Source organism: Crassostrea angulata, chromosome 4 (genome assembly GCF_025612915.1).
Source record: "Crassostrea angulata isolate pt1a10 chromosome 4, ASM2561291v2, whole genome shotgun sequence".
Lineage (NCBI taxonomy): Eukaryota > Metazoa > Mollusca > Bivalvia > Ostreida > Ostreidae > Magallana > Magallana angulata.
Window position 1 is genome coordinate 33,101,628 of NC_069114.1, and position 27,987 is coordinate 33,129,614.

At 34.7% G+C, this 27,987-nt stretch overlaps 4 protein-coding genes and 1 pseudogene across 6 annotated transcripts; 3 read left to right on the forward strand and 2 right to left on the reverse strand.

The window, feature by feature from the left end:
* Nucleotides 1–361: 361 nt before the first annotated feature.
* Nucleotides 362–1,981, reverse strand: LOC128180852 (uncharacterized). Its single transcript, XM_052849015.1, has 2 exons — nucleotides 1,776–1,981; nucleotides 362–1,381 (listed from the first exon to the last, which is right to left on the reverse strand). The coding sequence occupies exons 1-2, from the start codon at nucleotides 1,892–1,894 to the stop codon at nucleotides 367–369; spliced, it is 1,134 nt and encodes a 377-aa protein (XP_052704975.1). The 5' UTR covers nucleotides 1,895–1,981; the 3' UTR covers nucleotides 362–366.
* A 341-nt stretch (nucleotides 1,982–2,322) lies between these two features.
* LOC128180850 (uncharacterized) lies at nucleotides 2,323–4,890 on the forward strand. 3 transcript variants are annotated; one of them, XM_052849010.1, is made up of 4 exons: nucleotides 2,336–2,915; nucleotides 3,135–3,387; nucleotides 3,659–3,851; nucleotides 4,017–4,890. In XM_052849010.1, the coding sequence occupies exons 1-4, from the start codon at nucleotides 2,714–2,716 to the stop codon at nucleotides 4,644–4,646; spliced, it is 1,278 nt and encodes a 425-aa protein (XP_052704970.1). In that variant the 5' UTR covers nucleotides 2,336–2,713; the 3' UTR covers nucleotides 4,647–4,890. The 3 variants fall into 3 exon arrangements, with proteins under 3 accessions (XP_052704972.1, XP_052704970.1, XP_052704971.1); XM_052849011.1 differs by having other exon boundaries at nucleotides 2,339–2,915; nucleotides 3,131–3,387; XM_052849012.1 differs by having other exon boundaries at nucleotides 2,323–2,915; nucleotides 3,659–4,146.
* A 117-nt stretch (nucleotides 4,891–5,007) lies between these two features.
* Nucleotides 5,008–9,082, reverse strand: LOC128180851 (uncharacterized; annotated as a pseudogene).
* Nucleotides 9,083–9,278: 196 nt separating this feature from the next.
* On the forward strand, nucleotides 9,279–22,485 carry LOC128181519 (uncharacterized). The gene is made up of 7 exons (XM_052849945.1): nucleotides 9,279–10,013; nucleotides 10,945–11,001; nucleotides 11,423–11,655; nucleotides 19,627–20,242; nucleotides 20,428–20,550; nucleotides 20,846–22,224; nucleotides 22,362–22,485. Exons 1-6 carry the CDS (start codon nucleotides 9,675–9,677, stop codon nucleotides 22,193–22,195), a joined length of 2,718 nt encoding a protein of 905 aa, XP_052705905.1. The 5' UTR covers nucleotides 9,279–9,674; the 3' UTR covers nucleotides 22,196–22,224; nucleotides 22,362–22,485.
* Nucleotides 14,994–19,608, forward strand: LOC128181518 (serine/threonine-protein kinase PRP4 homolog). The gene is made up of 9 exons (XM_052849944.1): nucleotides 14,994–15,109; nucleotides 15,366–15,561; nucleotides 15,720–15,836; nucleotides 15,935–15,988; nucleotides 16,101–17,078; nucleotides 17,200–17,369; nucleotides 18,243–18,307; nucleotides 18,436–18,530; nucleotides 19,025–19,608. Exons 2-9 carry the CDS (start codon nucleotides 15,366–15,368, stop codon nucleotides 19,141–19,143), a joined length of 1,794 nt encoding a protein of 597 aa, XP_052705904.1. The 5' UTR covers nucleotides 14,994–15,109; the 3' UTR covers nucleotides 19,144–19,608.
* Nucleotides 22,486–27,987: the final 5,502 nt, after the last annotated feature.

The window sequence follows — 27,987 nt, forward strand, 5'->3', positions numbered from 1 at the left end:
TTCAAGCGATATTCTTTATTTTTTAAATGCTAATTAAGCCAATATGTGATTTGTTTTCCATAATATTGATCTCAGGTGGTTTTTAAAAAATATATTTATGTTTATAAGCATCAAGAAGATGATTGTTTTGAATAATACATTTATTATATGTTTTTTATATAATAAAACAGTTTTTTACAAGAATAAGATATGCATTGCTTTATTTTAAAAGATGAATACACTTCGGTTTGTTCCATTAATTAATCCAATGTGTGAAAATGATTCAGAAAAAATTTCCAACACAACGTTTCTATACCAAATTTTCATTGCCAAACTGATTTCTTTGACATATATATGGTTAATTTTAAGTACCGGTACATGCAGATTTTAGGTGATAGCCAACTGTCGTGTAAGTAATTGTCTCTTTAACTGTCCTTCTGCATCATTTTCAAACATTGGAATAATTAAAGGAACCTGCTGGGGGTCATTGTCAAAATGCTCATCAAGTTCGTCTTGGTTCAGGATACAAATGTTATGTAGGATGCAAGCTGTTATAATAGCCTTGACAACATAAGAAATGTCATTCATTTCAACAAATTGGAGACGCCGAAATCTGCCTTTCAATATGCCGAATGAATTTTCGATGATTACTCTGGTACTTGATAAAATCTGGTTGAACTTAATTTGATCCCTAGTAAGGTTTCCTCTATTTCTGTATGGAGTAATCAGCCACCGCTTGCACGGATATGCCCCATCACCTAACAAATGGCACTGACCACAAAGAATTGGGCCTCTTTGCCTCAATGGAGAATTTTGAAAAACACGAGCATCATGCACTCGTCCTGGCCATCCACAGAAAATGTCTGTAAATCTTTTATCTCCTCTGCACACTGCTTGAAGAATGACAGAGTGAAATTTTTTCCTATTGAAATAATCATTTGAATGTCCACTAGGGGGTTTTATGCGTATATGTGTAGAGTCGATTGCTCCAATCACACCAGGGAAGTTCTTCTTTATCTCAAATTCATTGTTTACAGTCTGCACATCATTTGGCCAAATCACAAATTTTTGAAGAAAGTATTTTTGGAAAACATCTAACAACCTTCTGTTGTGGGAATGGAATGTCGATTCAGATACATGAAATCGATCTGCAATTGACCGAATTGTTTCTTGTGATCCTATGTACCACAGCATCATCAGTAAATCTTTTTCATGTGAAATTTGAGGTCGTCCAGCAGCTGGTTCTCTTAGTAGTAGTTCTGGAATATGCTGAATATTTTCCAATATAGCTTCGAATGTAGTTTTTGAAACACGAAAGAAGGTCTTGAATGTGTCTAAGGAATATCTTGAAACAACATCTTGCACAAAGCGTTCCACTTTATATCGTTTTCTTTGCTCCTGTCTGAAAACAAAGTTATTAATTAATTAAATTTTAATAAATTCTTGCATATTGATAGATTGTTGAATACCTTCAAATAAATTTTGTAGGAATTAGCAGAAATGTAATTTAACATTAGGTGCTATGATGACAGGCCTTAATAAATTTATGACATAGAAGTACAGGCATGTAGCATCAGGGGAAATCAGTGAAATTTAAGATATAGGTAAACTTGACCCCCCCCCCCCCCCCCCCCTCGGATTAGGATTTTAAGATTTTTGGATGACGATGCCCCCCCCCCCCCCCCCGACTTTCAAAAAATTCAAATCAGATAAAGATAAGGTGATTCATAATATTGTGTATGTTATCTTATTCCTTGTATTTTTTAAATGTAGACTAAAATTACTAAGTCCCTTACATATCACTGCAAGCTGCAAATAGTGTAACAAATGAAAATTCTTCATCTGGCAAGTCAAAGTCTTCATCCTCAGTCATTATAATTACTGCAGCGCTAACTAAACATCGTTTCGACGCCATATTGAATCAGAAGATCACTGTTCGATTTAGCAAGAGAAACCGGAAGTTGAAAGATGACATTTTCCTCTTCTAGGAGGTGCAAATCGAACCGGCCTCATGTTTAAGAGAAGATCTGAGGCAAGTGTAGTGACGATATCAGTAGTAAATTTGCTGAAGAATTTAATGGTACTTATTATTTTTACAGAATTTATATGAAAATAAGGTTAATAAGTCCAAAACTAGCGCAATTTTTTGTGCGCCGTAAATTGCAGTTTTTTACTATGGGAGGCACTGTAGCTCCCAGGTCGTCCATCCGAATTTTTTCCGACCGGGAGCTACAGTCCTGCAGCTACCCTGTCATATGATTGCATCCGAATGCAAAACATAGCGGCATCTCGTCTGCTGCCCGGAAGTTGTAAATCGAAAGTGAAAGTAAACGAGACTTTCCGACCCTGGAGCGTAGTGATTGCATCAAATCGATGCAATTATTCGCCGGAAGCGCGCATTTGCCAGGGGTGAAGCAACTAAAGTTGAATCCGTTAAAATTTATCATTAAATTTATTATTTAATGCATCAAATCGCCTTAAGTTGAATGAAAAGTTGTTTTTTATTGTAATATATTTTTAATTTTTAAGTAATCTTAAGTGTGTATGCGATCGTAAAAAATAGTTCAAATAGATTTGTTTACATTCAGGGTTACTGCTTACTTACGCGCAGACGACAGTGTCACGACAGAGAACATGACCTCTTTTGAAGACTGTGTTGTATTTGCTTCCAAAGCGTTGGGCTTGGACTTTTCTTTGAAAGACAAGCAACTTGAAACACTTCGTGCATTATATAATGGACATGATTGTGTCAGTTATGCCAACTGGATATGGCAAAAGTGTGATTTTCCAGTGTCTTCCATGGCTGTTTCAGTGCAAACGAGGTCTACAATACCCATTAATTACCCTTGTTGTGAGTCCTTTGACGTCATTAATGCAAGACCAAGTGATGACTCTATGTGAAAAAGGAATTAAAGCCTGTTTTTTGAATTGTGAAGGTATGTGATATTGATTGACATTTGTACAGTGTATTAACATTTATTCTGCTAAAAAACATTGTACGACTGAAAGAGTGTTGATTTGTATTTCCTTTCTCTGCAATACAAAGTTAAAACCAGCCAACCCACTGTAGGATTTCCTATTTTAATAAGCAAATTTTGTCTCCAAATTGCTGATTCTGATGTCCAATGAATAAAATTTATAAATCTGTCAGTTAGGTACCCATGGAAGCACTTACAAATTAAGAGGCGAAGAAGAAAACGATTCAGATGATGACCAAGATAAAACGGATGTCCATGCATCATGTTCCACATCCCTAATAGATTTGCAGAGAGGAGCGTACAACATAATCTACGCTCACCCTGAAACTCTGCTTAACAACAAGAATATCTCATCAATGCTGAGATCCAAACTGTACAAGCAGAGAGTCTGTGCTGTTGTGATTGATGAAGTTCATATGATGTCAGAATGGTGTGCATTTATTCATTAAAAAATATTACCTAGCGTTAAGTGCTTGTCTATTGAAATAAATTAATAAAATTTAGATTATATATAATTATTTACAATAATTGTCCATTACATTCTTGCTGGATAAACCGGAAGTAGATTACATATATGACATTAATAAATAATAACAATTATTATCAAGTTTTTAAAGGAATTGACATTTTAAACATTACAATTTATAGGTATGTCATGCAAAGAAAATTTAATTTTCATGTTTACCACAATTTTTTTTTAGGGGAATGTCATTTCGCAAGGCATTCAAGAAGTTGTCCGAGTTGGTATGTATTTTCCCCCTACCAGACACTGTGCATCTTGCTATGACAACAACAGCAACACCAACAGCAATCAAAGAACTTGTAGATGACCTACAGTTCACAGACACTACAACCATCACTGTAAATCCAGACCGTCCTAATATTAAACTTGAGGTACACAATGTGATTATCCTATGTGAGAAAAATTGAAAATATAGACTTTTGTTATTTGAACATTCTGTTATTAAATCTGTCAACAGTACCAATATTCTACATGCAAAGATATACTGTATACAGGGTTGTTTTCTTCCAATGTAATTTTTGTTTTAAATCAAACAGATACAGACACGCCTTCCAAACATCAGAAAATATGAAAAACTGGATGAATTGCTGCACCCCCTAGCCCAGGAGTTGCGCGACTTGCTTACTTGTTTTCCTTTAACTATAGTGTATATTAATCAATTAGAAGCTTTGGGTTATTGTTATCAATACATTGAAGATTTTTTAGGTGAATTTTCATATTTTCCAGTCCATGACCCTATCCCTGAAAACAGGTTATTTGCTCAATTTCATAAAGACTATACAAGTAAAATGAAAGCTCATATAGTTTGTCAATTACGTAAAGAAAATCCTACATTAAGATTAATATTTGCCACTGTTCCTCTTGGAATGGGTTTAAATGCACCTGGCATATCTCGTGTCATTCACTTTCAGCCTCCAACAACCCTTGAGAAATATTTACAAGAGATTGGTAGAGCAGGTCGTAATGGTCAACAAGCCACAGCTATTTTGTATTATAATATGAGTGACATTGCACCGAACAGAAAAGGTCTCTCGGAAGAAATCAGAAAATTTTGCTTAAATAAATGTACATGTTTAAGAAAACATCTGTTGCAATATTTTGGGTTTTCAAATGTTCTTTATTGTGGTTCACCAGAAAATTGTTGCTCTAATTGTCAGAAGAAGTGAATTTGTGTATGCTTTTTTGTTGCTTCCTACTTGTATGAAGTATGGTTCATTTGTATTTAAAAATCTTAATTACTGTATTAAAGCAAATATGACAATATAAAAACTGTATTGCAAATGCAGATATATCCTTTCAATTGGACATTGCCTTTGGGTAGTTGTGTTAAACAGAAAGCAATAAAATGTAGACAGTCTTATTACTGCATGCACTACAGTGTGTGTGAATAAATATGCAATATTATCAAAATTTGTTTTAATTGTTATTGAACCATATACTGCATTCCTGTAAAGAAAAACTCATGTGTGTAGTAAACACAGGTAATTGTAAATATTCAATATTTACATCTGCAATTAGATATATAAATCAAAACAAATCCATTTATTCATCATCATCATCACTTTCTCTGTCGTCAGTGGTAGGAACACCTCGTTTAAGTCTGTCAACAGTGTTCATAACACACATTTCAAAATTTTGTTGATTAAAACTATATGGACTTTTGGACCAGGAGTGTTTTGCCAAGGATTGTTGTTCTTTAAAATGTCTAAGATCTGTTGAACATCTTGGTCACATGGTCGGGCTTTGTGAGTTGTGTGAAAATTCTGTGTCGATGTCATTGCACAAAGGTTGTCGGAAATGCTGTGAATAACTGGTGCCACTTTGGAAATTTTCACAATTCCATTTTCTGTTTTATTTGCACCTAGACCCCGAATCAAATCCTTTAACATTTTAACCTGATTTTCTTTTTCAATATCAGCAGCTTTGTTGTGTCCCGGCCTTCCAGTTGGGTTTATGAAAGATGCTGCCCTAACTTTCAGTGCCATTTTTGGTGTCAATAGAGTTTCAGTTTTCAGAACATAGTCTATGCACTCAGTCATGTACTTGGACAAAGAAGAATGGGAGTAGAAGAGTGGCATCATATATTTCAGGGTATGTTGGTTAGGTATATGTTACCTTCCGAAATTGCATCTTGCAGGGTACAAGAAGCAAAAAACCAGTTGAGAAAGTTTATGGTATAGTTGTGCAGTTCATCAGAAGGTGGTTTAACTTCTTTCTCTGTAACTGGTATTTGTCTGTCTGATAAGTTGAAAGTACATCCATTACGTACTTGATCAGTACTTGCCTTAAGATGGTACAATTCTTCACCGATTGATATTTTGATGGTAATTTGGTTTTCATTTACAGGTGATTCTATCTGACATGGGTTCATATTTCCTGCGCAAACTTGCACTACTAAACTTCTAGGCTGACCATTCTCCTATTAAAATTGAATTTACAATATTAATTAGGTATATAAATACCGGTACCTATTTGTTTTTAAGTGTTATTCATACTACTTAATTTTCATATATACCATACCTCTGTGTCTTGCTGCAATGGTGGAATGAAGGTTTTCCTCAATACACGGTCCATAACAGTATTGAAAATGTCACCTCTTCTCTCCAGATGAAGCATCTTCACATTATCTGGGATGCTATCATGGATTGGCGAATCATGCAGATTCTGCATTCCAAAGAGTTCTATTACCAGGGATAGTAGATAAGCAGTCCCAGCACAATCCACAAATTGCTCATGTGCCTGTTGAATTTTACAAAAATGAAATGCAGTGTGTTTGAACTAGATACTTTTGGTGGGGTAATTAAATATAGAGATTATGTTTATACCTTGAAATGAACTTTAACCTTTCCATTGACATTGCTCCTCTGGATGACCATTTTCAGGTGTGCTAGTGTAGCTTTATCCGTAGCCTTGTTTAGCTTTAAAAACTTTTTGCATAATTTCTATGGAAAAAAATTCCAATAATATATGTAATATATTTTGTATAATTATAATCGTATGTTCAGTACCATGATACAACAACATTTTTAGCTAGAGAGCAAATCAAAGTAATATATCAATCATATTACTTCTAAAAAATCTTGCAGGGTGTGAAATAATTCAATGATGAAGGGATTTAACTGATCAAATCTTTCAACAGCAGTATGTGCACCTTTCCTTAGTGCCCCTCAAGTCGTACCCTGGTAAGCTGATCGCCACCCACTGGGACTTGTAACTTATCAAGTTCACCTCCTATGAAATAAAATAAATGAGTGCTTAAATAATTTTAAAGAACACCTTTAACACTATTGTCTAAATATTTATGATAATATTGCTAGTGTTTAACATTAAACAAAAATTACCTCTACCAGCTTTAGCATAGATTCTGTTAATGTCCTCAACATAACTATCTAGTATGTGAAGACAATCAGAGTAGCATGCCTCGTTTTTTAAAAGAACTGGAAGTATAAATATTTGGGATGCTGTTGACATCTCCTGTTGCAGATTGTGTGGAATATGATCTGGAATAACTTTGTCCATCCACTTAAACTCTGGCATGTGGTACACAATTTTTCTTCCAAGTAGGACTTTAAGGTAATTCTTGAATTGAATATTCTCTGCTGGTGTTGGGATGAAGTTCATATATGATAACTGATTACTGTCGCCCACTGGGGATCTGTCATTCAGGTCTTCTAGTTTAGCTGATACTCGATCTGCAACCCAGTCTGATGCAAAGAAATGGTAGTCCTTGGCCTTGTTGTTCATTCTCACATCATTGGTGTCTACGCGAAGGTCCAAGTTGTCACCATTCAATTTTCCATCAATGCCTAACAAGAAGAAGGAATTTATTTTGTAAGAGCATATAGGCAATACCTGGTAGCTATATGAGGAACTTTTTTTAACCATGCAAAGCAATTGCATTTATAAAGTTTACCTGAGGATATTGTTTGGATTAAGTTTTCTTCAGAATGAGTGGCAAATGAGTCCAGAAGCTGTTGCTTGGAATTGTCAGACAGTGTTATGTGAACTTTATTAAGAACACCAAGAAGCTATAAAAAATTCACCATTATTCTTCAATATAAAAAGTCTCGCACAAACTATATTTATATTAAGTTAATTAAAATTTATTATTATACAAAGGCTGCAAATTAGAGTACCTTGCAGATATAAATAAAAAACTCAGGAGTTTATACCGTTATCAACAACATTAAATAAAAACTCACCTTTTCAAGGAATGTATGTTAATATTGGGATGCATGGTCAATTAAATTCATGCAATGAATTCATGCAAACATTGTCTCGTGCAGTTGCAGAACTGTGTGTTAAAAATTAGTAGTGCTAAAATGATATAGTCAGTCACACAGAGTTATTTTTTTTTCAATACAAATGAAATTCCACACAATAATGATGACAATGAATTATACAGAATATAGATGAGTGGACAACCACCAGTTGAAAATATGATATTGGATTAGATGACAAAACATTACAATATCGAGAACCTGTTATGTAAATAAGTATATTGTATGGCCTTTTTCTCTGTGAACTGCTTACAGAACTGGAGTACAGTATGCTTTGTATCCCATGATCTGATGAATATATCATTTCAGTAGTAAATTGCAAATACAAAAGGTTTCATTTTCACCATTTTGCTTTTTGCAATACAACTGAAATTTAAGAATAAAAATTCTTCAACAAACTAGCTACAATAGAAAATAAGCAAAGTTAACTCTGAAAATAGAAAATGCATTTAACAATCAAATATTTTAGAGATATACATATAACAAGTATATTCTCTTAGAATTGAATATGCATTATTATATACCAGTAGTTTCCACTTTCCAGTCATTTTTTGTAATAATTAAAATTGTATAAAATTTAAATTTTGTGGCTGCATATTCAAATCATAAAATCAATCTAAATTAAAACATGCATATATGCAACTACAGAATTAGGAACAAGATATTTGATAATTTAAATATAAAACTTTTAAATAGTAAGCGAACAAGACAAACTTTAAATACCTATAAGCAACAACTGTTAAATACCTTGTTATCAGCATGATATCTGATAGCTGCTGATGTGAACAGTCGCTGTACAGCTGATATTTTGTTGTTGTTATTGTGCATAAACATCCCATACACTGTAGCAATGGTTGCGATTTTAGATGTTTCTGAAATTTTGTCACCTAATGCTGCATTAAGAATATCGTACAGAAATTCAGTTTGATATCATTTCCTGGACAGCTTCAGTGAAAAGACAGGGGTTAGCGAGGTCCTGGGGTGTGTTTTGACTTAAAACACTTACTCCAGGAATCTTCATTTTCTGCAGAAAATTTTTTACGTGAAGAACATAATGCGAGTAAGTTTCATTGGGAGCCTTTTCAAATATTTTCTTTATTTCCTCTGGGTTTTTCTTTTTATCTTGACTTTCTGTTTTTCTTTTTAATGTATATGCTAGATGATCATGATCAAATTTTGTTATATCTTCTTCTTCATGATCACATGTAAACAGAGATTTTCTTGATTTTGTCTGACCATGTTCATTTCTTAGCCGCAGTTTCTCCACAGATGACACTAACTGTTCCACCACAGACTGGCGCTTTGGTGTACTCACTTGTTTGATCTAGTTTAATACAAAATATGAGTGTCAATTGTTATTCTATATAATTACAACTTAATTAATTTGCACCGGAAACCCCACCAAAAATCTGAGGAATTTAATCGAGTTGTGTTAATTTAGAGTGAAAGATTGTACGTGTCATTTGACAGCATTATACATGAAGAAAAGTTAGATTAGACATATATAAACCACAGGCACCTGACGTCATATATTTTTCTCATAATAAAAATAATACACCGCTTACCTAATAATACACAAGGTACCCATCCCCGCCATCTTGGATTTTTTTAAAACTGTCACATCGCCGTGAATTTTCGCTTATAACTCAGCGGTAACATTTTTCTGCGATCATCTCCGCCGTCCGATCGGTCACTCGATTTATTAGCTTACTGCTGATTCAACCAAAACGGCCCATAACATCGTTTATTAATAAAAATATCTTCTCATTCTGCATCTACTGCTGCTGATTTGCGACAAAAGGCTAAAGGGTGGACGGAAGTTGACATCTGTATGTAAATGGGGATTCCCTTCTTAAATCTGATTGGTTAACAGATACACTTGCGTGACGTTGAAGTATTGCGGGAAAAACAGCCATGTTGAACTACGAACAATCACAGGCCTTAGAATTTATCAAAAGTGGACACAGTTGTGTCGTTTTGGGGCAAGCAGGGACTGGGAAATCATATCTTATAAAAGAAACGCTCAAGAAACTTAATAACAAAAACGTTTCTGTTACTGCAAGCACGGGACTTGCAGCCCGACAGTTCACGGGAGCCACAACTATTCACCATTGGGCTGGACTAATGGATGGGAGATTTGAAAACCAGCATCTTTTGCGTATTATAAGTGAAGAAACTCGAAACAGAATTAAAACGTGTAACGTTTTGATTATCGATGAAATCAGCATGATCAGTCGGAAAGTTTTTGAGCAGGTGCGTGTGATTTTCTTAAAGCTATATACAGATGTTGCAAAAATTCATAAGTGCATTCTGTTAGCGGATGTTAGTATATATCATGCATGGTGTAACTAGAGAATGAATATATCAACCAAACAGCATATATAAGAAACAACATATATTATATTTTTATATAGATATTTAGTTATATATTAAGTTTTATATGTTTATCATGGTTTATTGTTGTTCACTAATTTAATCAAGGGCCCAACCCTCTATTGCATAATGTAAACAAATTATTTATCATTTTCAAAATGCACATAATAGAAAACCACAGGCAACTGACGTTTTATAATTTTCTCATAATAAAAATAAATACCATGTTTCTAATAATACACTGTATCACAGGCACCTGACGTTACACATTTTTCTCATAATAAAAATAAATACCCTATATCTAATAATACACGTGTATTACATGTATTAGATATAGGGTATTTATTTTTATTATGAGAAAAATGTATAACGTCAGGTGCCTGTGCACTGTATGTATGTATTATTAGATACAGGGTATTTTTTTATTATGAGAAAAATATTTAACGTCGGGTACGTGCCTGTGCTTGAACGGGATAGTCTAGGTTCCTTTTGATTTTAATTTTACACAGCCTCATTTCCGGTAATATCAATAATTGTTATAATTTCTGAAATCATGTGAATAAACAAAACATGATTGACTAATTGATACCTAAGGAAAGCCCAGTTACAGTACTTAACTGTTTCACATCAAAATACGGTTTGTGTTTAGATTACTTGAGGCAAGATTCTAATACTGATATTTTGAGCTCAAGCCCACCAAACTATTTTGTTAATATGGTTTATTTTGTTGTATCTTTTATTATTTAGTGCATTTTTCAAGCTACCAAAAAAAAAAAAAATACCTATAAGATTATGCATCTTTTTTTTTCAGCTTGAGTTTATCTGTAGATCAGTTAAAGATCCCAGTCTTTATTTTGGTGGATTGCAGGTTAGTATGGAAATCTTTTAAACATGCAGGCCTACGGGAGCTGGGAGGGCACATTTGTCCAAAAAATATTAGACTGTAGAATTCTTATATCCTAATTTCAATTACACCTCGATAGCATTTTAGCTCATCTTAATTTTGAGTTAAAAATCTTAAACAGCTTCCCAAAGGCCTGAAATTTAATAAGGTTGTAAAAACATTTACATGTACCACATATTACTGGCCTAAGACCAATTCTCACAAAGTTCCATTTCTCACCACAATGTAATTTCATGTGCTGATTAATGCAGTTTCAATGCACTGGCGAGAAATGCTACTATAGATGAGAATTACTCCTGGGTCAGTAGAATTTTTCACTATTTCTTCCCATTGGAGACACAACATTTGAAGCTTCACAATTGAATGAATTTTTTAACTATAATAGGTTGTCTGTGTTGGTGATTTTTTCCAATTACCACCAGTTCCAAATGACATCTACAGGGATCCGGGAGATCACGCATTTGCTTCAGATACATGGAGAAAGACTGTTCCACACATTATTACACTCAAAACTGTTATTCGCCAGAGTGACAAAGACCTGATCTTAGCCATCAATGAATTAGAACGGGGGGTTCCAAGTCATCAAACTAACCAGCTGATGCTTGCACTAGAGAGACCCTTCCCAGCAGGCATACGACGTTGTACCAACGTTGAAAATACGTTGATCATGGTTGACGACGTTGATCAACCAAAATACAACGTTGTGCGACGTTGAAGAAAAAGACGTTATCAACATGACAAATTTTCAACGTTAGTTAGACGTCAGATATTCTGACCAATATCGACCAAATTTCTCATACATATATTTATAAAATTGTATTTTTCATAATTTCGTGTAATTATTGAATTCTGTAATTTGTGGGCATAAAAAGTGAAAAAACATCATCAGTGATGGCAAAAAATCGCACATGTAAAGAATTTACATGTATGCGGAAAGCGCGCGATAGGCATTGATCTTGTAACCCCCCCCCCCCCCCCCCCCAAATATCTACACAGCTTGAAATGATTTAAGTTACTTTATGAATCATTTATATATATAGTGTTAATGAATAAAACTGTTGATAGTGAAATAAATTTAGTTATGGCGAAAGTTAGCGCATGTAAACAAATTATGCGGCAAGGTGCGCGATAGCCATTGATCTATTGCACATCCTCCATATCTGCTCAGCTTGAAAGCGCATGCTGGCCAGACAAGTATTAATTACTGGCGCGAACAAATTACCGCGCCAACTGAAACAAAGAACCAGTGTCCAGCTGGGGATAAGATATCCTAGCTGGGAAGCCATTTTGAACGCCATTCCAAACTTGAGACCGTGAGGAGCAGCATTTATAAATTCTACATCGACCTTTAATACAAGGACATTTTGGATTTCATCCTCTAAAATAGTAAAGTAAGTGTTTCTTTCAATTATATAATGCATGTTGTATGATGTTTTTATTTTTTTCCAAGCTAGAAAAAAATGCTTAACCGCATGGCGCGTGTTTTTGAATTCACCACTAACGAACAGAGAATGCATGTAAAAATTGATCGATCTCTAACTTACATTAGTCTAATAATATCAAAGTATTGTTAGCCTTGAAAATGTCTTTAAGTTTTTGGTGTTTTTTGTGGTGTTTTTATTTTTATTTTTCACCACTAACGTTAGTAATGTTATGTACGATAGTTCACACGTATCACGAATGACTCTTTGGACGAGTTAACTAAGAGAATTTCCGATTTACGTACAAGTTAACAGAAGAGTGAAACTATAAATAGAATTGGGATTTTATTGTTGTCGTTGATCTTTGGTCTCCAACATAACGATGCAAGTTTTAATACTCAATAAGTGTACCCAGGCAACTGATCGAAGCCGTTTTGTAATACAGTATATAGAAAGTAATAATCTTATCTTTTACCTTCGATGGTCTTTAAAGGAAAACAATAAATCCTTTAACACTAACAGTCCATATTCAATTCACAGTATTGAAGACAGTACTTTAGGCCTAGTATATAAGTATTTATATTTGTAATGATTATGATGTTAATATTAACTCAAAGTGATGATATTATTTATAATGGTTAATCAATACAAACAATAGAAACAAAAACTAGCTGCACGTGCATGTATTTTTTTGTTCTATTTAAGACATGGCCTATCTCAGAAACTGGAGACGGTACAATACATTTGTTCATGCGCTTGCACAATCAAGCAGCAGTGAAAATGATGTTGAAAATCAACTGCAGGCAGTTGGGGGCCAGCAGACAACTCCTGAAAGGTACACCTCCTCTGTGCAGTCAGATTCTGGGGAAGATCAGCAACAGCAGCACATTAATGAACCAGCAGATTATGACAGTGATTCTTCCATGTCCGTTGTTTTAACAAGTGATGAAGATAATGAAAATGAGCCTGAGGAATGTTTACCATCACAAATTGCAGAATGGGCTACAAAGTTTAAATGCACTAGATCATGCATTAATCATATACTTGAAATTTTTAGAAAGCAAGGCCACAGAGTACCAAAAGATGCACGTACTTTACTTCAGACACCTCAAAGTATTGATATCATTAGAAAATGTGGTGGCAATTATTATTATTTTGGGCTGCTATCAGGACTTACGAAAACTGTGTCATTACATCCAAATCATTTTGAAGATGAAAACTCAATTAAACTTTCATTTAACATCGATGGAGTACCATTATTTAAGTCTTCCTCGGTACAATTTTGGCCAATCCTATGCAGTGTCAATAGTTTTGAACCATTTATTGTTGCTTTGTTCTGTGGAACAAAGAAACCAGACTCAGTTGAGGAGTATTTGCTGGACTTTGTTGAAGAACTTTGTAATGTTGAAAATACTGGGTTTCAATTGAATGATAAACATTTTGCTGTGATCATTGACTCATTTATTTGTGATGCTCCTGCAAGGTCATTTTTGAAATGTACTAAAGGACACAATGCATACTTTGGATGCGATAGATGCACAATTAAAGGTGTATGGCGTGGACGTGTTGTTTTTGAACAACCAGACGACATGAATATGCCGGAAAAGAGAACTAAAGAAGATTTCAATGAATTGCAGTATACTGATTATCAATTAAAGAGGTCACCTTTAGTTGATATTGGTATCGATTGTATCAAATCGTTTCCGCTTGATTATATGCATCTTGTGTGTCTTGGTGTGATGAAAAGAATTTTGATGTTTTTAAAATCAGGACCACGAGAGTGCAAGCTATCCCATCTGCAAATAGAATTACTTTCGGACAAACTTGTTGCTCTGAATGGGAAAATGCCTCGAGAATTCACAAGACAGCCACGTTCGCTTGAGGTTCTCGATCGATGGAAGGCAACAGAGTACAGGCAATGCATTCTATACACTGGCCCACTTATTTTCCGCAACATAATGCATGACCAAATGTATCAACATTTCCTAGCTCTAACGGTTGCCATGTCAATATTACTTGACTCCAGAGATGCTTCTAGGAATCACTACCTGAATTATGCAAAAGAATTGCTTGAATACTTTGTCAAGAAAGCACCCCAGATATACGGAGAGACATTTACTACCTACAACATTCACTCTCTTGTACACATAAGTGATGATGTTAAAAATTATGGTGTTTCACTAAATGAACTAAGTGCCTTTAGATTTGAAAACTATCTTCAAAAGTTAAAGAAATTTGTGAAGAAAGCACAAAATCCTATTGCTCAAGTTGCTAAACGGTTGTTTGAACTGGAAAGAACTACTGTCAAACCATGGATGAATGTTTCAACAACCTATCTTTCCACAAAAAGAAAAGACAGTTGTTTACTTTTAAAAGATCAGTCGTTTGCATTTTTGCAAGAAAAAAGAGAAAATGGAGAATTGATATGCAAAGTTGTTTCACAACAGAGACTGGAAAATTTATTTATTAATCCATGTGAATCGAAATTAATAAATGTTGCCGTTGTGAAAAACACAACATTGCAGAGGCATGGATGGGAAAAAATAATCAGAAAGCATGACATAGATAGAAAAGTTGCATGTTTGCCTTATGATGGGAAATATGTGCTGTTTCCTTTGCTGCATGGAATTGAAAGGCAATATTAGGATAAGGTTGGTTTTTAGCACTATCAAGTATTGTAAAGAGAGATATATATTGCTAAATTAGTTCTACCGGTAATTGTAATTTCTTTAATACTGAATTGGTGACTTTATAATAAAATATATGTCAGATAATAATTTTTTTTTAAACATTACAACTCAAAGAACTCTTTTCTTGTGACATTGATGACAAAAAACAAACTATGTTATTTATTGAAAAACATAATATGTTTAAGCATTTTGCTTAATTTTGATTTTTTAAATTAAGATGGACAAGAAGTGGGTAAGAGCTGTGTGGAGAGAGGATGAAAAAGAGATGGAGCTTGCCATACCCAGTGTATGGGTTGAAGGAAATCGCATAAGATGGCCAAATACATCAAATGCAAAATCTGCACTCAAAGAATGCAAGAAACCTGCTGACAAATGGCTTTCATTTGATCTGATAAAGATCAAGTTTTCATCAGGTAACTTCTTAATTTATTGATAAGAAACCGAGTAATTTATGTTTGAAGATGTAAAAAATGTAGGGAAGTCAACAAAGTTAACAAAGAATTTTTTGTATACATTTCTCATCAAGTCAATTGTACCTTCTCTTCATGCATTGTTTTTCTTTTAAATAAAGACGACTATCGAGAATGTGAGGACTATGATGAGACGACAGCGGTGGAATCTGAGTGTGACTCAGAACCAGTAATGAAAAGGAAACCAAAAAAGAAGGTCATGAGTGACTTTATTATGGGTGAGCTTGCAATTTATCTACAAACTTGAAGATTCTTTTATTTGTTATTTACTTTGATATTTTGATTAATGAAATATATATAAATTTTGTTTAATTAGATTCTGCTGAAGACAATTCATCAATAAAAACGCAGAAGAAGTTACCTGTAGCAGGTTAGATATTGTTATGCAAATATATATCCAGATATAAAAGAGGACAATTTATTATGGTAATTCCTTATTTTTTTTGGAGCATTTTCCAACAATTTGATATATTATACTTCAGCACCAGTTATGCCGCCAAAACCACCCCAAAAAATCTCTTCTAAAAAAAACCAAGACCAGTCATCACTTCAGTCGTCCAGGTCTCGATCACCTTCATCTTCTACTAGAGATGAAATGGAAACCAGACGTAGCAGGTCTATTACACCAAGCAAGTCCTGGGCTAGTTCAAACAGTCGGGAGAGCTCGATGAATAGGTCGATGTCACCAAGAAGTCCCATTCGCTCAACACAAAGGTCCAGAATTTCAACATCCAGAAGTCCAATTCGCTCAACACAGAGGTCCAGAATTTCAACATCCAGAAGTCCAATTCGCTCAACACAAAGGTCCAGAATTTCAACATCCAGAAGTCCAATTCGCTCAACACAAAGGCCCAGAATTTCAACATCCAGAAGTCCAATTCGCTCAACACAAAGGCCCAGAATTTCAACATCCAGAAGTCCAATTCGCTCAACACAAAGGCCCAGAATTTCAACATCCAGAAGTCCAATTCGCTCAACACAAAGGTCCAGAATTTCAACATCCAGAAGTCCAATTCGCTCAACACAAAGGCCCAGAATTTCAACATCCAGAAGTCCAATTCGCTCAACACAAAGGCCCAGAATTTCAACACCCAGAAGTCCAATTCGCTCAACACAAAGGCCAAGAATTTCAACATCCAGAAGTCCAATTCGCTCAACACAAAGGTCACGAATCTCAAGGTCCAGGAGTCCTGTTCACTCTTTGAACAGCTCAAGATTTTCAAGATCAAAAAGCAGAGACAGGCATCACAATAGGTCAAGGCACTCTATGTCACAAAGCAGTGAAAGGTCAACCCTGAGAAGAGAAAGCCCAAAAAGACTTAACAAAGGATCTGAACATTCCAGGAGCTATGATAGGCCTTGTAGCAGGTTAAGTGTAGAGAGCACCCCAACACTTCCATCTCTTTCTAAGCGAAAGCAGCATCAGTCCTCAACAGACTCCTTTCCCATGACCGAAGAAAGTGAGTACAGTTAGATGCGTTACAAATTTTCAATTCAAGGGACCTTTTATGAGACTAGAATTTTTGCTTATGATGCCTTGGGTGTTAAATGTTTAATACTTAGTTATATTCTGTTTCACAGGATTTCAGAGAAGAGTCCTCTACCTTCTTGTTGAAATAAGAGACCGTCTTAAGAGTCCAGTAACAACAGCTTCAAATACAGAAGACGTTGATCTTGTTACCATAGACTCAGAAGAAGGATTTGAAGCCTTAGACAGAAGACTTGAAAACAAAGACTTTAAAGCCAGCTTTGTAAGTAATTGAAAATAGATGTAAATTGTCATGTTTCGTGTAGAATTATGTTGTATTTTTATATACATACTATACATAATGGGCCTGCCTTATGTGCCACCGGGCAAGAAGAGGTTAGGTGAGGTGAGGTGAATATACATAAACTCTAAATTCTTGATCAAATGAGGGGAATTATTCTTCAAGTTAAATCACAAGAAGTAACCCTCAAAGATTTTCTCTAACAGTCAGGAATTATTACAAAAAAAATTAAACCTTTGGTGCTGGACTCAGGTTTTTTATTCTCTTGATATGACACAAAATGACTGAAATGCAGAATTAAAATTAGAAATTGTGTATAGAATGAATATAATGTTCTCCTTTATTATACATTTGAGCATTGAATCATTATTTTATGAAAGATATTGTATCATAACAATAGCGGTGTGTGCATACAAATTTTCATAAATAACTAATGCGCATTATAAAATTTGTATGCACACACCGCTGCAGTTATGAGACTATATCTTTCAAAAAATAATGATTTAAAGCTTATATTTACATTTTTCTAACTTCTTGCTTTGTCTGCAAATGTGATTTATATGTCAAAATTTCTATTTTATTCTAAGGATAAATTCAAATTAATGGAATGGCCATTGTAACAGCCACAAGCGTGAACTTTGATTCTCGCTTGTGACGTTGCATTTTACAGCGTTCAAAGTTTGTTATGTCACGGTTAAACTCGTCATTTTAACCTTTGAGTTCCGTTTGTGTGTTACGGTCTTATTACTTCAGTATCTTTTCACACACTTTACATGCAAAAAATATTTGGAATGTAAATTTATATATTGCAGTAACACTACAAAGTATGAATGAAAATGAACAATTGCATTTCAGAAATTCTTGCTTCAAAAGATTGGAGGTACAGATGGTACTGACCACATGAAGAAAGCAATGTTAAGGTAAATAAAGAATGATGTTACTGAATAATTAAAGATCATTTATTGAAAAAATCAATGTATGACATTGTATTCAGAGTGATATGAAATACTAAGTATTTGAAGTATGACATATTTCAATTTATTTTCAGAACTATGACAAACTCGTACATGGCTGGTCTAAACATGAAGGGAAAACGGGGAAAGAAAGCTTTTGGTTCCTCCCAACTCTACCTCCTTATAAAAGGTAAAATGTTTTCTGATTTTTACTACTGTCAAATTTCTCATTTGTAGTACATGTAGATTGAAACAATTAAAACATAATTTGATTAGTTGGTGCAGACGCAGAGTACTGTAGATTCCTCATTTTTCATGATTACTTCATTTTGCGATTCAATTATTTAATGCATCAAATTGCTAGAACACATAATTTTTATCATATATATTCATTTACACCTGCCAAAAATTAATAGGGAGATCATAAAATCCGCGAGATGTGCTTTTGGCAATTTTACATGGATATTAATTCCTTGTGTTTAATTAGGAATCTACAGTATACATCTATTTAAAAATGGTGTGTTATCTTTATGGCAATCTTATTGAAATTAGATCCCGTGATCTGCAAGGAAAAAGCCACTGGAGCAGATCAAAGGATCCAATTTTGGTTGAATTGTCTTTATGTAAAGAAAAAAATATATACAGAGGAACATATATTATAAAGCACCTTTATGTCTGTTTCAGAAACTGTATTGACATCTCATACACAGTATACAGAATCAAAATTCAATGAAGATTTGGCTAAATTCCTAAAATATGCCCCGGAGCGTGTGGGAGGAGGTGGAAGAAGGAGAAGAGATTGACTGTTTTTCACGTTCACTTGACCAGAACTAATGATTTTACTCTTTTTCATCTTCTTAAACTAATGTTTATGTGAAAAGCTGGCTACAGATGTGAGCTAGGTTATCCATCAGTGATTTTAAGTGATACTTTCAATTTATTTAACTGTTTCTCTCTTGAATAAATTGATTAATGATATTTGTTCTGGTGTCATGTTGTTCATAAAATAATTTGAGGCAAAATGATTCACTGCAATTAGCGAAAAAAAATCAGTGTTCAAGGTCAAACAGTTGTAGCATTTCAACCAAATATCAACTAAATTTAAACGTTGTAACAACGTCAGAAGACGTTAAATCAACGTTGAAACAACGTCAGATATCAACGTTGAATCAACGTCAAAATTTCAACGTCCATTCAACTTTCATATTCAACCAAAATTCAACGTCATTTCAACGTTGAGGCATGACGTTGTTTCAACGTTGAATCAACGTTGAAATGCCTGCTGGGTTGTCAAGAAACAATCCATGTGTTCTCTTTGGAACAAATTTTGAAGTGGATTGCTTTAACATGACAGAACTACACAAAATGCAAGGAGAATCAACAAGCTACGTTGCCGAAGAAGAAGGCGAACAAAAATATCTCCGCAAGATGAATGCAAATAAGGTTCTTCTTCTTAAAGAAGGTGCTCCAGTAATGCTGATTAGGAACCTTTCTGACACTTTAGTCAATGGTTTACTTGGCACTGTTTTCAAGTTGGAAGATGATGGGCCCACTGTGAAGTTTGAAGACAAAATAATAAAATTAAGAAAAGTGACATTTAGTGTGTATGACCCTTCTCAATGTATTACAGTAGCTGAAAGAAAACAATATCCAATATGTTTGGCTTTTGCCATGACTGTCCATAAATCTCAGGGATTAACTTTGCCCTGTGTTATTGTTGACTGTAAAAACATATTCCAGGCAGGTCAGATAGGTGTTGCTGTTGGACGTTCAACAGACCGTGAAGGACTCTGCATCAAGAACTACGATCCCAAATGCAGCAAGCAGCACCCTCAGGCTGTGAATGATTACTGTGCATCGTCAGGAGCTCCTGCTTTAGAAGATTTATCTTGCTGCCGAAAAGTATGTGCATATCTGTTTAATTATTACATAATTATGTTATCATTCTTTTTTTAGGATGTTTCATGCTTTAATAAACATTAAATGATAGATCGTGAGATTTTTTTTAAAGTATTGAATTGATGTGTCTATAAAGAAATAATGTCAAATTTATAATATGTCTTATTTAATTTTTATTATTTTTACAGGTGTTTGAAGATGACATATTTGAAGAGGAATTCTTTCCTACCTGTGATATATATGTAGCTGAAAATTCTGATGAGTCTGACTTTGATGAAGATGACATTAAAATGATGGAAGAGCTAGAAAGGGTTAGCACAATGCTTTTAATTTTGATTACTTTTCAAATCATGAAATCATTTTAGAATCTGCAATATCAATTTTATACATGAATCATTAATGCTAATATTTTGAACATTTTTTGAATCAATAGACACTAACAATAATTAACAGATATATATGAATGTGAATGGGATTGAAAGAAACTTGTTGCAACTTAAAATTACCACTGCATGATACAGGACATTTTAAATACCATATCCCCCCCCCCCCCCCCCAAGGAAAAATAATTTAGTCAGGCATTTGCATTCCATATATACATTTCAGGTTGAGAGCACAAGCACAAATACAAGTGATGGTCAAGGTCATCAACAGGATACAAGACGTTTGCTCAATGAAATGAGGGCTCCATACCCTTTATCAGACAAACAGAAGGGACTGAATGCTGACATAGATTATATTGAGGGGAAATTCCATCTATTTGTGGATTTTGTGAAAATTTTGTCCCAAAAGATAGAATTAATGAAGAATGAGCATTGTAGTACTTCTCAAACAGTGAAAAATTGGAATTCATTTTATTCGAGCTATCATACCTTTATGCAGTCTCCGGAATACAATGCGTTATGCAAATCTCTTTTTCAAAGTCGAAATGTTAATTACTTACTCTGTGGAAGTATTGCTACAGCTGTTCGAAAGAACATCATTACATCACAGACACCTAAAGAGTCAGACCAGCTCAAAACATCTTGTGATATATGTATATCTGACTTTGCACATGGCAAAATACGTTATGTTGGGGGTCGTGCTGTGGCAAAAGTGAAGTATCATAATACTAACTTGGTGCGAAATGACTTGAGAAATTTTGGGCAAATCTACAACCAACAAGCAAAAGTTAAAGTTTCATTGCTTCAAACCACTATTGTTTCTCAAGCTGATGTTGAATGCTCTAAGTATTCTCGCAGTATAATTGATGTCAAAAGAAAACAAAATTTGTCATGTGGCCTTACAAACATATCAGACAATACATTTGAATTTTTCTTGGAATTAGAGAAAATTCGAATTCCTTTATATAGTGAAGATCAACTTAGGATTCATGGACAGAACATGCTGCAGCATATTCACTCGACAGTACTTAAGAACGAAAAATTGTTCAGTTTATGGACTAGTTTATTTTCTAAACTGCAGACCAGTATGTTTACTTTAGATTCAGATTCAGATGATTGTTCTTTGATAGTGTCTGACATGATAGATGGAGCTTCAGCAATAGTCTGTTTATTTGAAGACATTGTGCAATCCTACTTGAGAGTCACAGACTCCGAATACCGGAAAAAACTTTTAGAAGATATCGGACAAAAGAAATCTATGGAGCTTAGAAAAAAGGTTTTAACAAAAGGAAAAGCTCGAACCTCCACAACAAATACGGACATTTCCATTGATGCTTTGCTTAAAACTACATGTTCAAACAGAGAAGCGTATCATTTAAAACTTAAGGCCGCTTTACTTGAAAATTCAGGAATACTAAATACATTTAAGAAGAAAGAACTGTTAATTTTGGGAAAGTTTTACAACACTAAGCTAAAGCAATCTGACAAGAAGGAAGTTCAGTGTGATATTTTAAGGAATGCTATTTTGAAATCTGAGAAGATGCCAAATCCAGATGTTGAGTTGAGTCTCTGAGGTCCTCAGTTATTGTCAATCTTAGTAAGGTAAACTATGTAATATTCAATTTTACCAAAGCTTCAAATAAGAATAATTAAGATAAATAATGCAACAAATTAATTTATGTATTTAATGAATTTTATCAGTTTTGTTAAGATTTTTATTGGTTTTGTTTTATGTTCAGATTATTGCACAGCTGTTTGAACGGAAGGACTGATCCTCCATGGGTGTTTGATTTCCTTCTTGCAGCATTTGATTTTTTGGAAACTAAATTCTGGCAAAGGGTAATGCTATTTGTTGCAGTACAGTATTGCTGATAATTTGGATTGCTCCCAGCACCGTGATGGAGCCCCCTTTGCTGAGAAAATATATTTTCCACAATATCGCTGTTGATGAATCCAGGGGTAAGTATGTAATTTATATCATTCACAACAATTGTACATAATTTTTGAAATCCATACAGAAGAACCTTTAAGTCTTCTCGTGTTTCATGTGACATCAAGTTTTTTACATCTGAAGTATCTTTTTCCCACTGAAGAAAGAAGAGAAGGGCACTTGAAAGATGTTCAAGGCGTTCATCCTTCAGGTCTGCAATGGGACGTCGATCATGAAATATGGCAATCAAACGACTAGTCTGCTCCAGTAATTTGATGGGCCCATCACAGAGGGAAGCTGCGGAGGAATTTTCACACAAACTTTCCTTGAACTGTTTCATGAGATGCAGCATATCTGAATTGAGACATTCCTCAGCAAGGTGATTTCTCATCTTCTCAGCCTGGTTTGGATGAAGATGTTGAGAGGTAAGTTTTTGATGGATAGAGAGACCATGCTTTTTATCCCAGTCATAGGCATCAATAAATGTTTTCCATGTTGTTACACACCCATCAATCTTTAGAAGTCTTGTGTGCCATTTACATGTACCACTGCTCAGAATATTGTTCCTGATTTTTTTAAACAGGTGTGATGGGTCTGCAATGAAGACTACTGGATGGGCATCACAGAATGGATTAAAGCCAGCCATGTCAGATGATGGTGATGGAAAATGCATATTTATGAAAGATCTGTTGTTAGATGCGCCATCTAAAGAGGTATAAATCACATGGAACCCCCATTGTTCAAGTGCCTGGACTACATCCCAAAACATTGTATATATTTGTGGCGCATTGGCTTGAGTGGTGGGATAGTGGGCAACAAGAAAGCGGAAACCTGTCAGGCCATGAAACATGAATTGAATGACATGGTTTGCCATTTGGTATTTAGAGGACTGCAATTGGTTACCCTCATCTCCCAAATCAGGCATTCCTACAAATTTGCTAGATCCCCCATGACGTTTTATCTGTATGTCTTCTTGTATGGCCATTTCATCCAAAATTAGGCCTCCATAGTAACCTTCATGTGGAATGTTATCATTTTTTGCCTGCATAAACATCCACTGAAGCATGGTGTCATTCACCCCAGGAGTTTGGTAAACAGAGTTTTTATATTTAGATAATGTGTTTACACATGGTAGAATTAACTTTTTACTGAAACATAGTTGTTCATAAGCCCTGGGACTTCTTGTCCAAATAGATAATGCTAACTGCATAATGTCAAAATCCCATTTCCTAGATTTCACACTGCTGACACTTGAATTCATTAGTTGGGATTTTATTAGTGCAAGTTGTCCCTCTACTAAATATGGTGCCACCTGTTTAAGATAGTTCACTATTTCAGTTGGGGTGTTCAGAATACTGTTGATGGCTGAAGATGGTGGAGGAAGAGACGGAGGAGGAGGAGGTGGAAATGGTGGTTTTTCTATGGGCAGTTCTGGTTCATCAGAATCCTTGTGTCGCATACTTTTACAGTGATGACATGTGATGGTTTCCCTTTTAGAATTCAATGGCAACACTTTGATGCACTGTGGAGAGTATGCAGTACAGTTATGGTGAGCATTTGTTTGTAGAATGATGTTCTCTTTATTTTCTTTGGAAGTCAGTTTTGCGTCTACTCCCTCACAGAAGCGAAAAGATTTAAGCAAGCAAAAAAATGAATTGACTTTAAGGGAATTCAGATCAATCTTGTCAAGGTCTTTCAATGTTTTTATTTTATTTCCAACAGATATCTGAATAGACCCATCCTCATGGATCATCACCTCCATCAAGACTTTGAAACCATTGCAAATCAGCGAGGTGTCTCTTCCATAGACAGCTGAGGTGGATGAACTCCGTATTAGGAAAAAATCCTCCGGAATGTACTTTGAAATGCTCTGCAAGTTTGCAGGAATAAGAACACAAGAACGGGTAGCCATTCCCTTGTAAACGTGCAGTCTTTGTGACCAGTTGCCCTTTTGACGTATTCTTTCTTTTTTTACCCCCTTAAATGTACTTGAAACAAGTCGACCAATCAGTATGGCAACATCTTTTTGTTGGCCAAAATGTTTGCGGAAAGTTTCTACTACATCTTCTACTGGTACAAATGAATCTTTATCTTCAATGTAATGCTGATGCAACCTGCATGTTAAAAATTAATGAGGTTACTTATTTTTGTAAAATAGTTTGAAAATAATTGTACTTGTGTCAAAAACTAGTTGTATAGTTGTATATGGAAAAATTAAAGGTGTTCACGCATTGTTACTCTGTACAGCCTTATAATGTCAACAACAAATTAGGAAATTCCATACAGTATCTTTATAATTAAGTACATGTAGTGAAGTGTCAACTAAAACAGAAGGAAATCTTGAAAGAAATTTTTTTTATTTTTCAAAATACCAATCAGCATACGGTAATTGATTTAAAATTTGGGGTATATTGTAGATTTCAAAGAACTATGTTGTACATGTAATATGATCAAAGCTAACATGGCAATATTGATTTGAAATTAAAATTGTGTAATTTTGAATCTTTAACACTTTATTTCATCTAAACAGCAGGCTAATGCTACATGCATATTTATTTAAATCAAATTATTTTGGGAATAGAAATGTACATGCACGTTGTTCAATATACATTTACATTGTTCAATGTACATGTTGTTCAATGTACATTGTTCAGTGTACATGTACATTGTTTAATGTACATTGTTTGGGAAGAAATATTTTGTATCACAGTGACCTTCCAGTATGTTCATGTCGTTTATTGAAAGTTATTAATGGTAACAGCCTGCCATAACACCTAGACAAATTCCCTTATGGTCTCGGTCTCACTTTTTCACACTACCGGCCCCAGGGCCATAAAACTTAGACGAGCTCACTTGATCTGTCTCACTTCTCAACAATATGTTCTTTTTGTAAAAGGTGAGACTTGGATCAGAAGTGAACTCGTCTAAGTTTTATGGCCCAGGAGCCTGGTATATGCTTTTTGTAAAGTTAGACTAGGATCAAAATTGACTTCGACAAAGTTTGTGGCCCAAAAGTTAGGTCCCGGGGCCATAAAACTTAGATGAGCTCACTTTTGATCTTAGTCTTAATTTTCCACTTTAATTACTTGCTTGCTATATAGTCTTTAATGTAAAATGAGCTCTTCAAAGTTTTATGGCCCCCAGGTATATATGCACACTTTCAAAATGTTATAAATGTAATTATTAATAGATCGTATTTATTTTAAAAGATTGTTTTATAGTAAAATCAATGTATGAAATAAAAGTTCATTGGATTAATTAGCTTATATGTGCCAGTTGAATGATATGTGATAAAATGCAGGAATTTATGTGTTGAACAACTCAGCAGGAATTTATGTGTTGAACAACTCAGCAGAAGCCCAAAAATGTTCACCTGGCTTTTCTAATGGTACTTGCATGACTTAACAGGAGTGGGGGGGGGGGGGGTCACAGGCACCTGACGTCATATTTTTTCTCACAATAAAAAAAATCACCGATAACGTCAGGTGCCTGTTGGGTGTGTCTCTAGGTTCTCCACATTTTTGCAATGGGTATTTATATATATATATATATATATATATATATATATATATATATATATATATATATATATATATATATATATATATATATATATATACAATTGCGTTGTTTAGACCCCCCCCCCCAATACCTGGAAAGAAAAAAAGCTAGATCTACTTGAATGCTTATGCTTTTAAATATTTTTGTCCTTAAAATTACAGTCCCTCTCACCCCATTAAACAAGCTTCTACCTAATAAATCATCAAGTGTCCGAGTTGCAACCATTAATACGTAGATTTTGTATGTTTGTGTGTATATGTACGGGCACCTGTCAATTATAAATTATAATTCTCTTATATTACGAGAAAAATAATATCGTCAGACGCCCGTGTGTACTTTGTGTATATAATTACATACAGGAACATGTTATTATAACTCATAATTACCAGTAAAAGTGATCCACTTCCATCGTTTCTTATTTGCACGCAATACAGAATTCAAAAATGACCGCCATTTGAATATGCATAATAGTATTTTATTAGGGAAAAAATGCACCAATCAGAAAAGGGATATCCCAAAAGATGACGCAAAGATGTCAACTTCCGTCCACCCTTTAGCCTTTTGTCGCAAATCAGCAGCAGTAGATGCAGAATGAGGAGATATTTTTATTAATAAACGATGTTATGGGCCGTTTTGGTTGAATCAGCAGTAAGCTAATAAATCGAGTGACCGATCGGACGGCGGAGATGATCGCAGAAAAATGTTACCGCTGAGTTATAAGCGAAAATTCACGGCGATGTGACAGTTTTAAAAAAATCCAAGATGGCGGGGATGGGTACCTTGTGTATTATTAGGTAAGCGGTGTATTATTTTTATTATGAGAAAAATATATGACGTCAGGTGCCTGTGATATAAACATGATAAACAGTAACTTACCTTTTTACTGATGTCAAGATTTGATCAGCTACCTTGTATCTTTTTAAAGATTTTTCTGGCGTTGTTGTTGAAAGCCTTTTTGAACGCTGTAACTTAATTACTTTAATAGCCTGACTTCGTGCCTCTGTCTGAAATGCATCAAATGTTAAGATCTTCTTGTAACAAGGATCACACATAAACACGCTGCGGTGACGGAAATGGCCGAGTAGTTACGATTGTAACACTGATGTGAGGATCACGTGACCTGGTGTAGGTTGCACTACAGTATTAAATTCTACGATATATTCTTACCAAAATTGCACAACTTTACATACAGATTAAATATTCAAAACGAACTTCTGGAAAAAATCCTCTCGACATCTTTTTAAACAACGCTTCATTTGCAATTTTCTAGCAAAATACACACGTGCATCCAGCAGGGCGTGAGACTTTGTTTACCTCGAAGTTACACATGTGCTTGAAAATCAAGCCCGGGCCTTTTCACCCCCCTCCGGAAACAACATGCATCAAAAATTCAAATGACCTCGCATTATTACAAAAAATGGGATAGTTAGACCTTTTACACATTGTTTTTCAGCTCATAAAAAAACCCAGCTCCTGTCGCGTGCGGAAACGCCCCGAATTCAAAGGGAAATTCGGGAATTATTTTGGCTCAGCCATGTTTGAACCTTCAGTGAAATACTGTTATGACATCTGCACACATTATCTATAGTCTGTCCCAAGTAATTGCTTCCATCGCTTTTTGATGATTTTTAATAAAATTACACATACCTGTGAAAGAAATACAGTTGAAATCGTTAAAAGGGAATATATCTAAGATATCTTCATTGAACAATTATCCCTTTCCACTCAGAAAAATTCACAGGAACGAAAACAGATTCCTTACGGAGATTTATAATGGGGAATGTTTACATCTTCTCTCCATTCGGAATACACTCGGAATACATCGCGCAATTTTTTAACGTTATCATCCGGGCTTAATTATGGCTGTTGCAATG